This window comes from Thamnophis elegans, chromosome 1 (genome assembly GCF_009769535.1).
Source record: "Thamnophis elegans isolate rThaEle1 chromosome 1, rThaEle1.pri, whole genome shotgun sequence".
Taxonomy (NCBI): domain Eukaryota; kingdom Metazoa; phylum Chordata; class Lepidosauria; order Squamata; family Colubridae; genus Thamnophis; species Thamnophis elegans.
Genome location: NC_045541.1, coordinates 65,660,991 through 65,673,067, shown reverse-complemented (window position 1 = coordinate 65,673,067; position 12,077 = coordinate 65,660,991). Strand labels below are relative to the sequence as shown.

Here is a 12,077-nt window from a genome sequence, read left to right as displayed (position 1 = left end):
ATTTTTAGCTAAATGATCAGCGTATAGTCAGCCTTTATATCTTCATGATAACTTTATCATGAGAAGATTGCCATTGAAATCTCTATTTAAACATTAATCTTTGCTCCATTTTGTTCTTCACTGAGCTTGCTTTGTCATAGCAATTGTTTTGCCTGTAAAGTGAGTTTGAGGGCCTTCTAGGTTGTATCTTATGCCTGCTATCTACAGTAGTTGTTAGATTTGGCTTTCACATAACAGAATGTAGAATTTAGGTATATTTTTTGGCCTATGCAAGAGTAATTGTAAAAATTATTCTGAGGAATTATGGGTTAGGAGTTTATGAAAAAAAGCATTAAGGAATAGCATGATAAAGTAGTTTAATATTACATAAAAGACTGCTTTAAATGTATTATTGGAAATCTAAGAGTAATGAATAAATCATGAAAGAAATCTACAGCCATTCCATTTCTATTCATTTTTTCTTTGAGCTTTATCTTCCTGAATTTGGTTTAGTGAGGAAAACCAGAAAACAAAATGGGGAAAATGAACCCCATTTTCCCAGATTCCCACATCAGCTACTGTTGCTTCTGTGAGATTCTTAGATAGAATTATCATGCAAAGGCAACCCCCAATGGAAGTGTATGCTTTAGTACTCTCTTTATTAGTCAGCATGCAAGATATAGCTAGATTAGAACACTGGAACTCTAGCGACTATATACTTGGGGTGCAACAGAACTGCATATTATTTGGGGATAAGATGAGCTTGCAATATTAGATACCTTTGCTAATAGTTGGTGTCACTTTTTATGTTTCTTTCAGCTCATATTTGTTCCTGAATGTTCTGTACCAGCTCCTGTGAAGATTTCTCCCTTTAAATCATTGCGACGTTTAGAGGTGAGTTTCAAGTACTACTACAGAGTCCTTTTAAGTATGGAGTAAGTTTTGGTTTGGTATTATCTCTGGAAGTAAAGCAGTACTTCTCCGAAGCATATATCGATAGCTGGATAGTGGGATATTTCATACTTAAGTCTTTTCCCCCCAGAATATTTGAATTTTTTTTCTTCAAAATATGGAAACGAATTTTAGTGTGCTGCATGATCTAAAAAGAGTCTTTCTAAATTTGATATAACAATTACATAATAGCATGAAAGATAGGACTCGAAAAAGCTCACAAAATTGTATAATCATACTGTAGCTCTATTTTTGCAAGGTGGAATTGTTTGAGTTAAGGAAAAATACATATGAAATAAATAGGATTCTACTGTTCCAGAGGCAGACAAAGCTGAAACTCGATATAACGTGCTGCAGAACAGCTTTTAAGAATTGATAACTAGCAGGGACATGGATGTGGGATGCTGGCAGTTGTTCAGCAACATCTGGAGAGAAACCATTTCTTTACTCTGTCTAGAATACATATCCCCATGTATATATATGCATACAGGACAAGATTATTGAACCTGCAATTGATATTTTTGTTTATATTCACTCTTCTCTTTTTGTTCCCTTTAGTTGAGATGTGTTCCTCTGCACTGTCTTCAGGGCCTGAGGTTTGTTTATTCCCAGTTAGAGGCTTTGACCTGTTCCAGATGTGTGAATTCTCTAGAAGTGAGTGGTGATATTTCATATTGGACTTTTTTCTACCATCAGGAAAATAATGGTTGGCAAAAAATATGCATTTTGCACAGTGTCATAAGGCACCTGCTTTAATATTTTCCTGATGAGTTTTATGGAACACTATGATTTGAAGCGGAAGTTCACATAGATGAAAGGGGAGGGAGATTGGGGTTTTTTTTTTTGGCCTTAATAATATTGCTTCTTTTAAACTCACAAGAAACAGTTCTTAGTAAGGAAAAAATGGTCTTAAGTCTCTGTCGTTTCCTCCTCTCTCAGTGAACTTTCTCTACAAATTGTATATTCCTATATCTGATCTGGTCCTATTCTGGTTTTTAAATACTTTTTGGGAAAGGCAATAAATTATAATGAATATCATGTACATCTCAAAGGTGCTTTTTTCAAGAGGCAACTGGATTTTCTGGTTTTTCTTTGAAGACGTTTTGCTTCTCATCCAAGCTTTTTCAGATCTGACTGGATGGTGGGGATCTGAAGAAGTTTCCAGAGTTGCTGGAAAACTCTGCCTTAGCACCATTGGCTTGGTTGCATAACTTGAGAAGATTGAGTATTTACCGTTATTCCGTAGTATTAGGGGTAGCAGTGGCTCAGAGTAAGTGCTTGGATGAGAAGCGAAACATCTTCAAAGAAAAACCAGAAAGTCCAGTTGCCTCCTGAAAAGGCATCTTTGAGACAACCATGACCTGGATGACTGAGAATCTCCATAGACAATATCATGTATAGTTTAATAATAAATATAATTACATACTCTGTAGATGGTATATTGCTATTTTACAAGAATGTGATTTATGATCACTTTTTGTAAAAACAAAGTTGTGACAGTTGTTGAGAGCTATATAACATGAAGATACATTGTATAATATGAAGATACTGTTATGGAATGTATGAATTCTGATATGTTGAAGAATTAAAGTGCCTTTTCTGTCGAAAATCTCATTGCAAATTGCAGTTTGATTTCTTGGCAGTTTGCCATCAAACTTCAGTAGTGTAGTTGCTGGGATTGGAAAAAAGGCTTTATGTTAATAATATAACAATATAATATAAAAAGTATAGTTTCCTACGCCTGTTCAATCATGAATCTTTTTTCTCGCAATCCCCCCTCTTTATGAATGTCTGAGCTAATGGACAGTAAGGAGTCCATTATACCTAGTATGTTCAACCACCACAATATTTTTCCCCGTGAATATTGAAAGTGCTTCCTAGTGTGAAATGTCTTTCAGTCTTGAAGCAAAAACTTAAAAGCAGGTTGCTGAGGTGGCCACCCTAATTTTATCATCATGTTATCCATTTTCTTTATTTACAGGAGATCCTTTCTGCATGTGGTGGAGATCTTAGTTCTGCACTTCCTTGGCTGGAATTACATACAGCCAACTTCAGCTACAATTCTATTGCAACCTTGGATGATTCACTGGTATGAGGTTTTTCACCTATACAGCTGAAGGCAGCAAACATATAATACTCCTTCCTTCTCCTATTTTCCTCACAACAACCTGAGTGACTGAGTTGGGCTGAGAAAGAGAGACTGGCCCAAAGTCACCTAGCCAGTTTTTTCATGCCTAAATTAGGACTAGAATCCATGGTCTCATTGTTTTTAGATTAACTGTTGTGCAAGTAAGGTGTAGTAATTGGTGAAATCGCATCCTTTTTAAAATGGAATATTGCACAGAGGGTAATTGCTAGAAATAAGCACACAATCTGATGGTAGTCTAATACCATAGTCTTTTTATCTATTGACTATATTTCTCAGAAAATGGAATAGGAGGGATTTTTGAATGATTGTACTGTAATTTACCATCTTCAGTGTTAGATACTTGTTCTTTGGATTTGGTTTATTTGTAATCATTAAACTCTTTCTCTTTCTTCTCTCTATTAAGCAATTATTAAATGTCCTGAAGGCTTTGGATCTTAGTCATAATCTCATCCAGGACTGCCAGCACTACCTGACTGTAAGTATCTGGCAGTGAGCTCAGTGCTACCTTTCTGAAGTTAACTATGCCAATTAACAGCTCCAATGACAACAGTCTGCTAACAGTAAATGGTATTTTTCATCATTTAAGCAAAAAAACCTGTTATCAGAGAAAGCATCACATTTCCTTGAAATGTTTAGTGACATTTTATTTCCACTTAATGCTCCATTTTCTGTGTTTCTGCTCTATAAAGTTCTTGAAGTTCCTTATATTTTCCTTGTTATAACAGTTCTGAATAGGTAAAATATATACCAAAGATAGAGTTCTTCTAGCATCCTGAAAATAGACTGTTACAACATTGCCCTTTTCGATTTGCTTCTTTCTATTTTATCTTTTAAAGTTAAAAATGTTTATTTTTATTTTTGGGGTGAGAGGCTATTTTAAATATTTTTATTACTTTTTTTTTACTTAATTATAGTAGAGGTAGGTTTCTGCTGGTTTGACCAGGGCGAACAGGTAGTGGTGGCGGTGGGAGGACCCGCCCACCTGCTTGGACACTTCTGTGCATGTGCAGAAGTGTTATGCGCGCTCATGAGCAAACTGGTAATAAAAGAAATTGAAACCCACCACTGAATTATAGATATTCAATCCTAGTAATGTATGTAATTATTTTTCATTTTCTTACAAAAAGGCACTTTGGTAGTTTTAATTTCAAGTTTATAACATTTAAAATATATTGATAAATAAATAAAATCTTGAAATTTTTATGCCACAATACGCTTTTAATTTTTCCATAATGGTAATTTACTAGTGGTTAAGTATTCATCCTACCCATAAGAGTGGGGGCCTATAATAAATTCAAATTTAGTTTAATACTAGAGACAAATTTCAAGGAACAATTGGCTTTCTTGTTGTGACACTCCATAATATTATTAGTACCCTTTGTGACTTACGGACGAATAATTTTATGTCTTGGGATTTTTTTTGCACTAGGTCATGTTTATGCACATAATGTTAAATTTATTATCTTGACTCCTGAATGCTAATAATCAAGTAATATAGATGTTTATGGATTTTGCTATAACCTCTTTACACCTTTCTAGTGAAGGTGGGCAATTACACTATGACTTCCAATATTTTAAGCTCAAGTATTACATTTAGTATATTACTGCCAATATTTAAGCTCAAGTAATACATTAAGTAATGTTTTTAATTATTTATAGCAAGAAAGTGGAGAAACAATATAAAGTTCAAAAATAAATTATTTAGGAAAATTTTGGAAAAATTAAGGCTACCATTCCAAAGTAGTATTATACCAAGACTTTAAATCTCAGTTGAATATAGAACTATACAGATACTGGAGGAAGAGGAATGCTAGTAATTGAATTTGTAAGTGGTTATAGAATCCAGTTGACAGAATTAGATATGTTGCTCTTAGTATTTGGAGACAGGAATAGTCCATAAGTCTTGATAAATAAGGCCACAGCTGCATCTTGACCAACAGAGTGTTCCAACAGTGATTAGCAAGTCAGATGCCCTGGAAAAAAATAAGTAGACTGGCATGGTTAATAACTTATCTGTTGTAGGAAACTTTGAATCAAGACTATTTCTGAATTCCTTGTTTGAATATTTTGATTAAAGTCAACATGAAGTGGGGATTGTCATACTTGGATTTCTAGAGAATGAAAACAGTTGGTTGTTATGAGTGCACTAATGACACATCATTCAATAGGTAGTCCTTGACTTACAACTATTTGTTTAGCGACTGTTTGAAGTTACAGTGAGGCTGAAAAAAGTGACTTACAAATGGTTCTTTTGACCATTGCAGCATCCTTGCGGTCACATGATCAGAATTTGGGTCCTTGGCAACTGGCATGTATTTATGATACCTATAGCATCCCAGGGTCATGTGATTGCCACCTTTTACATACTGTTTCTGGGTGAAAGCTACTTTTGATCTGTATTCCCAGTTGGTTTAGTGCTTTGAAATCTTTGGTGAAGTACACGAGAGATCTCTAGGCCTAAGGGACAGGATGGATATACTTTTCCTAACTTGCTGTTGCAAGTATATAACTAGATAAATAGATAAGCCAAGAAATTAAAAGATACTTGCTCCTGGGGAGGAAAGCTAGGGCAAATGTAGACAGCATACTAAAAAGCAGAGACATCACCCTGCCAACAAAAGTGTTTATAGTCAAGGCTATGGTTTTCCCAGTTGCAATGTATGTCTGTGAAAGTTGAACCAAAGTTGGGCGCCAAAGAATTGAGGCCTTTGAACTATGGTGCTGGAGAAGACTCCTATGAGTCCCTTGGACTGCAAGGCAATGAAACCGCTCAGTCCTATAGGAAATCAACCCTGACTGCTCTTTAGAAGGCCAAATAGTGAAGATGAAACTCAAATACTTTGGCCACCTAATGAGAAGAAAGGACTAACTGGAGAGGAGCCTAATGCTGGGAAAGATTGAGGGCAAAAGAAGAACGGAATGGCAGAGAATGAGGTGGCTGGAGGGCGTCACCGAAGCAGTAAGCGTGAGCTTAAATGGACTCCAGAGAATGGTTGAGGACAGGAAGGCCTGGAGGAACATTGTCCATGGGTTCGCAATGGGTCGGATACAACTTCACAACTAACAATAACTACAAGATAAATAAAAGTTTGCAGGGGGGATGGTATTTAAAATGCTTTGCCTTCCTCTAATGAACTTACCTGATTTTTTTCTTGATAGGCATGTCTGGTCCTATGTATCACTTCTTACAAACACACATACACACACACACACTATAACATGGCTGACATGCATGAGAAAGGAGGTCCAATACATTTAGAAGAAAGCCCAGATTGGAGATGATTTAAATAATCTTAGGAGTTGACTGCAGTCCATGCAAAACAATCTTCCCTATGATAAGAGTTACAGCAAATGTATTTCAGGTTTAGTGGGTCTGCCCTAAACACTAAATTGCTGTGTTTAAAATCCGTATCTTCATAAAGAAATTGTAAACTATGAGGAAACAAATTAGCAATTGCACTAAATGCTTCTTGGATGGGAGAACTGCCAGTCCTCCTTGGCCACCAGCATCTTCTTGCTGTGTAGTTACTGCCCTCCTTATTTCCAAGGGCCTCATGTGGCTGTCATGTGCTAGTTGGCTAAGAACAGAGATAGGTCATATGCAGCATTGGCAGAGTATCTAAATATTTTAAGATAAAAAGTGTTCTGCCAAGGACTTTAATCTTTTATGCTTTCATGAACACTTGATCAGATATAACTAGCTGATGGGAAATACTTTTGATGTGTTTTCATGAGGCGCCAGGTACCGTATTTTTCAGAGTATAAGATGCACCTTTTTTCCTAAAAAAAGAGGCTGAAAATCTGGGTTCGTCTTATTTATCGAATACAGCATTTTTGCCTCCTGAAGCCCCTCCCCCTTCACAAAAATGGCCGTGCATACCCTTATGAAGGCTTTCAGAGAGCTTCTGGAGGCTGGGGAGGGCAGAAATGAGCAAAAAATGGGCCATTTTTTGCCCCCCCAGCCCCCAGCAGCACTCTAAGCCACCATAAGGCTATGCATGCAATTTATTTGACAAAAAAGGCCCATTTTTGCAAAAAACGGGCTGTTTTTTGCTCTTTGGGGGAGGCATGCCCCCAGGAGCACTCTGCAAGCTCCCCCCCATGGCTATTCATACCTTTTATTTGAAAATTAATGGGCCTGTTTTCATGAAAAACGGGCCATTTTTCAGAGGTTTGCAAAGCTCTTTAACTGATGAGAAATATATTGATCAAGCGCTGTTCCAGCAGAAACAAAGTCTTAAGGTTTGTCAGCGATTTCCTTCTCCAGCACATGGATAAATACACCTGGAAACAAATACCTACCTACCTAGTCTCTCTCTCCCTACCTACCTACTGTATTTCTCTCTTTCTCTTTCTCTCTCTATCCCACTACCTACCTACCTACTCTCTCTCTCCCTATCTACCTATTGTATTTATGTATCTATCTCTATTTCTCTCTCTATCCCTTTACCTACCTACCTACCTACCTACCTACCTACCTACTGTATTTATCTTTCTTTCTCTCCCACTCTATCCCTCTACCTACCTACCTCCTACCTACCTACCTACCTACCTACCTACCTACCTACCTACCTACCTACTCTCTCTCCCTACCTATCTACTGTATTTCTCTCTCTCTCTCTCTCTCACTCTCGTTTTCTCTCTCTATTCCTTTATCTACCTACCTACTATATTTCTCTTTCTTTCTCTCCCTCTCTATCCCTCTACCTACTTTTTTTTTAATTTGCCTCTTCAAAACCTTGGTGCGACGTATACTCCGAAAAATATGGTGAGTGGCAGCATGTAGCCTTTGACTGATCTCACAATGCTATGCAAGGTTTATATTGGGTTTATATTTGGACAGGAAATATCAACAGAGCTATGCTGAGAAGGAAATACTAGTGGGCTAAACTAGAAAGTAGAAAAAAATCGCACAAGAAGGCAATGGAAAATTATTGTTGTTGTTGAGAGAATGACATATGGTTACGGTTGCAAAGAACTGAGGAGAAATTACTTTCAGTCTGAAAAAGAGAATGGAGAAGAATATGACTGAGTAATGCTGAAATTTATCATCTTCTCCCTGCAGGTGCTAATGGAGCTGGAATATTTAAATGTGGCATATAATTTCCTGCCTAAGGTGCCTGAACTTGGGCTACATAGTCGGGCTAAACTGATGAGCCTAATTCTCCGATACAACCACCTAGCCAACATTAGTGGTAAGGATATAGTGAAAGGGCTAAAAACTTTCATAAAATATTGGACTAGATTGGAGAATTGAAACACAGTTTGAAAAAAGGTTGGCTTCTGTCTAATGGTACGTACTCTGCTTGCTTCTTCACAGGTGTGGAACAACTGTCAAATCTTCAGCACCTAGATATTGCCTATAATTTGTTGCTGGAACACTCTGCCTTAGCACCATTGGCTTGGTTGCATAACTTGAGAAGAGTGAGTATTCACTGTTATTTCGTATTATTAGGGGTAGCAGTGGCTCAGAGTGAGTGCTGTTTAAAACTGTACAGAATCTGGAAAATATGATTAGTCAGTAATAATTGCAGAGCACTGATTGGTCATAGTATTTCAGTATTGGATGAATTAACTCTGGGGTGAGCAAGGGTACTGTAGTAGTGAGAAAGTTGGGCCCAGTGTCCTGCTTCAGATCTTGCCATGAAACTTGGCCTGTGGTCAACTCTTAGCCTAACCCAGGTGAGGAGGAGATTTATGCATGGTACCTTGAGAAATGTTGGGAAAGACACAGCAACACACTGTTTTTTAAATCCCAGAAAAATGGAATCAGAGGGGCATGTCTGCGGCAGTGAATATAAGTGTTCTTTTTTTTCCCCCATCTCTAAGTTGCATCTGGAAGGAAATCCTTTATGGTTTCATCCAAATCACCGGCTTGCTACTTTAGTGCATTTGTCTCCTAGAGCTATTTCTTGCAATGTGAGTATCCAACCTGTGTTGTCAGTTTCCAGAATTACAGTATGAAGAAAGAGTAACTTCATCTGTTTAAAACAGTTGCCAATAGTTCTGTGTTTAGGTAGCAATTGGTTTATATATTCCTAATACAGTAAAGCAGCATAGCTGTATGGTGGAGTAAAGGAGCTAATAAGTCCATAAGATGAAATTGTATCAGCCAGACACATAGCATGTGTTTATTCAGAAATGTTATCACCTTTTTATGAATAATTAAAAGATTGGACTAAAGTGATTAGTCAACAGCAAAATATGTAAGTATTAAGTGGGTATTAAGTATTAGGACTGGGATGAGAGCCAGTTTGGTGTAGCGCGAAACCAGGAGACTGCAAAATCTAGTCCCATTTTAGGCATGAACCCAGCTGGATGACCAGTCTCTCTCTCTCTCTCTCTTACCACTCTCCTTTAGGAAGGAGAGCAGGACAAGGCACTTCTGGAATCTTACCAAGAAAACTGCAGGGACTTCTCCAGACAGGTGCCAAGAGTTAAAACTGACTTGAAGGCACCAGCCCCCACCCCTCACCCCCTAAAAACACAGGATAACAGGGAAATTGCAGCAGGATAAAGTACCGCAGGAATTGGAAGCCTGTTTGCTCCCAGAGTCCCGCAGGATCATGCTCTTAAAATCAATGTGATTGTGATAGCACAATGTGATTGTGGTAACATACCCCAAATCTTCCATTAGACAGAAAAGGCTGAAAATTGTATCCCTACAGGTAGTCCTTCCTTACCAATGATAATTGGAATTGGGACCTCTGTCATTAAGCACCAGAGTCATGAAGCACAGCATCATGATTGTGCCAACTTACAATAGCAGTTCTGTCAGCCCCAGTTGCTGTTGTTAGGTAAATCCCGTGCGGTTGCAATGTCCCACGGTCACATGATTGCCATTTGCAACCTCTTGCTGCCTTCCCTATTGACTTTGCTTATCAGAAGCAGGCAGTGGAGGTCCCAAATGGTGATCACAGCACTGTGGGATGCTGCAGCACCATAATTGCAAGTTATTGTCATAACTTTGAATGGTCACTGAATGAGTGGTTGTCAAATGAGGGCCACATGTAGATATCTTGGTCTTTGAAGACCAAAAATATAAAATATAAGTGCAATCTCCTAGAAAAGAAAATATTATATTCCAGTTTAGAACAACAAGTTTGCCCCTGGTGCTTAATTTGTATATTCCTTAATTGAGAACTGTAATTGAGGTTAACTAACTTCTCAAAACAGATTTAGCACCAATTCTGCTTTGCATATCCAGGAGTTGGTGGGCTTCCTGGAAAAAAAAGGATTTATATGGCATTATGTAGAGGAGAAGAAATGTAAGACATTACTTCTGTTCCTATGTTTTATTTTTTTGTGATTACCATACAGTTTCCACATATTGGTGTTGGAAAATATTTTTATTTGCTGTCTTATTTCCTATTTTTAAACCATTCTTTAAGTAGAAAGTAGGTTTGATAGGTTTTATTTTAATAAAGAAATGAGCGTGTAAATATTTTACTGATACAAATTTTTTGTAATACCAGTTCCTCCTTGATGAAGAACCCTTGTCTGTCTCCAGTTTACAGGTAGGAACACTTACGTAACTGTATATGTTCCAGATTTGTATTACAGTGAAAATGTGGGTCCAAAATCTCCTTTATCTGAAGTAGCTTCATTCTTTGTTTTCATTACTGTATGATAGAATATGCAGAGACCAATAATATTTTTGTCCATTCAAGCAAACTCTATTTCATTTCCTTTTGCCTGATGATTCTCACTTTAATGGTAATACAAAGCAGCTCCTCAGAATTGCTAAGATGGCATTTTGCCCTAAAGTAATAATAGTAATAAAAAAAGCCTTGGAAAAGATCTTCTTACCCATTTATAGCCTATTGTGGTTTGTTTGTTTTTCACCCAGCACCACTCAAACCTGAATCGTGCCATTGCTCAACCACTCTGCCCTTCAGGCTCAGAGAGAATCATGATAAACCGGAATGCCCTGGAAAGTTCCTATGCTGCAGACCAAAGTGATAGCCAGTCTCCTAAAGACAGCACATCTGCTATACTATCATCTCGGAAGAGAACGAAGGTACTTCTGCCATTTTACATACTTCAGGGTTTGGAATTGGCAGGATTGGTTGTGGTGAGGAATAAGATAGAAGAAGCCTTTGTTCTCCACTGGGAGCCTTTGTACGGTGTGTTCAGTGATTGTAAGAATGGAGCAACTCTTTTTGAATAAGCCCTAACATTAATGTAATAACTTATGCAACATTATGAAAAGATCCTTAATTATGGGAGTTGTAGAAATGTTGCGAAGCCAGTCATTAAAAGTGTGACTATTTGAGCTGAAAGCCCTACAGCAGATTGGAATCCCAAATGCTTTCTAAAAAGCTTTCTTTTCAGAGGTATGACATAAATCTGGTGAGGTTAGTATAACTTAATATTTAAGTAAAGAGCTTGAGAGGGTCAATTTTAGCTGTTACTTATAACTTTGTTTTGTTATAGGGGAGAATTAAAGTTCGCAGGGCCAGTATTTCTGAGCCCAGTGACACAGAACATGAGTACAGAATTCAACCTCTCTCGGAAGGTGAGATTTAAATTACTATGGACTTCTCTTGCAAGATAGACTGTGCACTGAAACTGTTTTCAAAATGTGGAGTGGTTGGGTTTATCTTCTCACAGATATATTTCAGCAACATCAGGCAGAGATGGAGCGCATGGACAACGTTCGGGATCGTTTTGGGGAAAATTGGCTCAAGTATAGGCGACATCTAGAAGCAGATGGACCCACAAAGTCTACCGTCCACTCTAGCAGCCCCACAGGAGACTCTCTAGACAGCTCTGGTGGGACATCAGAGCAGAAGAAGAGCACCATGCAGGAGCAAAATCTTCCTGATGCTGCAGAAGGAAAAGGCCCGGACCTGCCTGATTCTGAAATTGCAGTGGAAAATCCCAAAGCAACAGCAGAAAATGATAGATCAATAGTCAAAGAAGATAAAGATCAGGAAGAAATACTGGAAGGTAAATAGTTCCTGGGCCACTATCCATTTCTGTGGGTAAGTGTGAC

General features: G+C 37.9%; 1 protein-coding gene across 8 annotated transcripts in view; it reads left to right on the top strand.

Annotated features, from left to right (window-relative positions):
* The window catches only part of STK11IP (serine/threonine kinase 11 interacting protein), a 37,204-nt gene that overhangs the window by 6,464 nt on the left and 18,663 nt on the right, over positions 1 to 12,077 (top strand). For all 8 annotated transcript variants that reach the window (XM_032217954.1, XM_032217998.1, XM_032217945.1 and 5 more), the window contains 11 exons: positions 799 to 873; positions 1,489 to 1,584; positions 2,912 to 3,019; positions 3,483 to 3,554; positions 8,145 to 8,274; positions 8,400 to 8,503; positions 8,909 to 8,998; positions 10,555 to 10,596; positions 10,929 to 11,099; positions 11,516 to 11,597; positions 11,693 to 12,031. In XM_032217954.1, the coding sequence (XP_032073845.1) occupies positions 799 to 873; positions 1,489 to 1,584; positions 2,912 to 3,019; positions 3,483 to 3,554; positions 8,145 to 8,274; positions 8,400 to 8,503; positions 8,909 to 8,998; positions 10,555 to 10,596; positions 10,929 to 11,099; positions 11,516 to 11,597; positions 11,693 to 12,031 (1,309 nt within the window). The remainder of the gene's footprint in view (positions 1 to 798; positions 874 to 1,488; positions 1,585 to 2,911; positions 3,020 to 3,482; positions 3,555 to 8,144; positions 8,275 to 8,399; positions 8,504 to 8,908; positions 8,999 to 10,554; positions 10,597 to 10,928; positions 11,100 to 11,515; positions 11,598 to 11,692; positions 12,032 to 12,077) is intronic.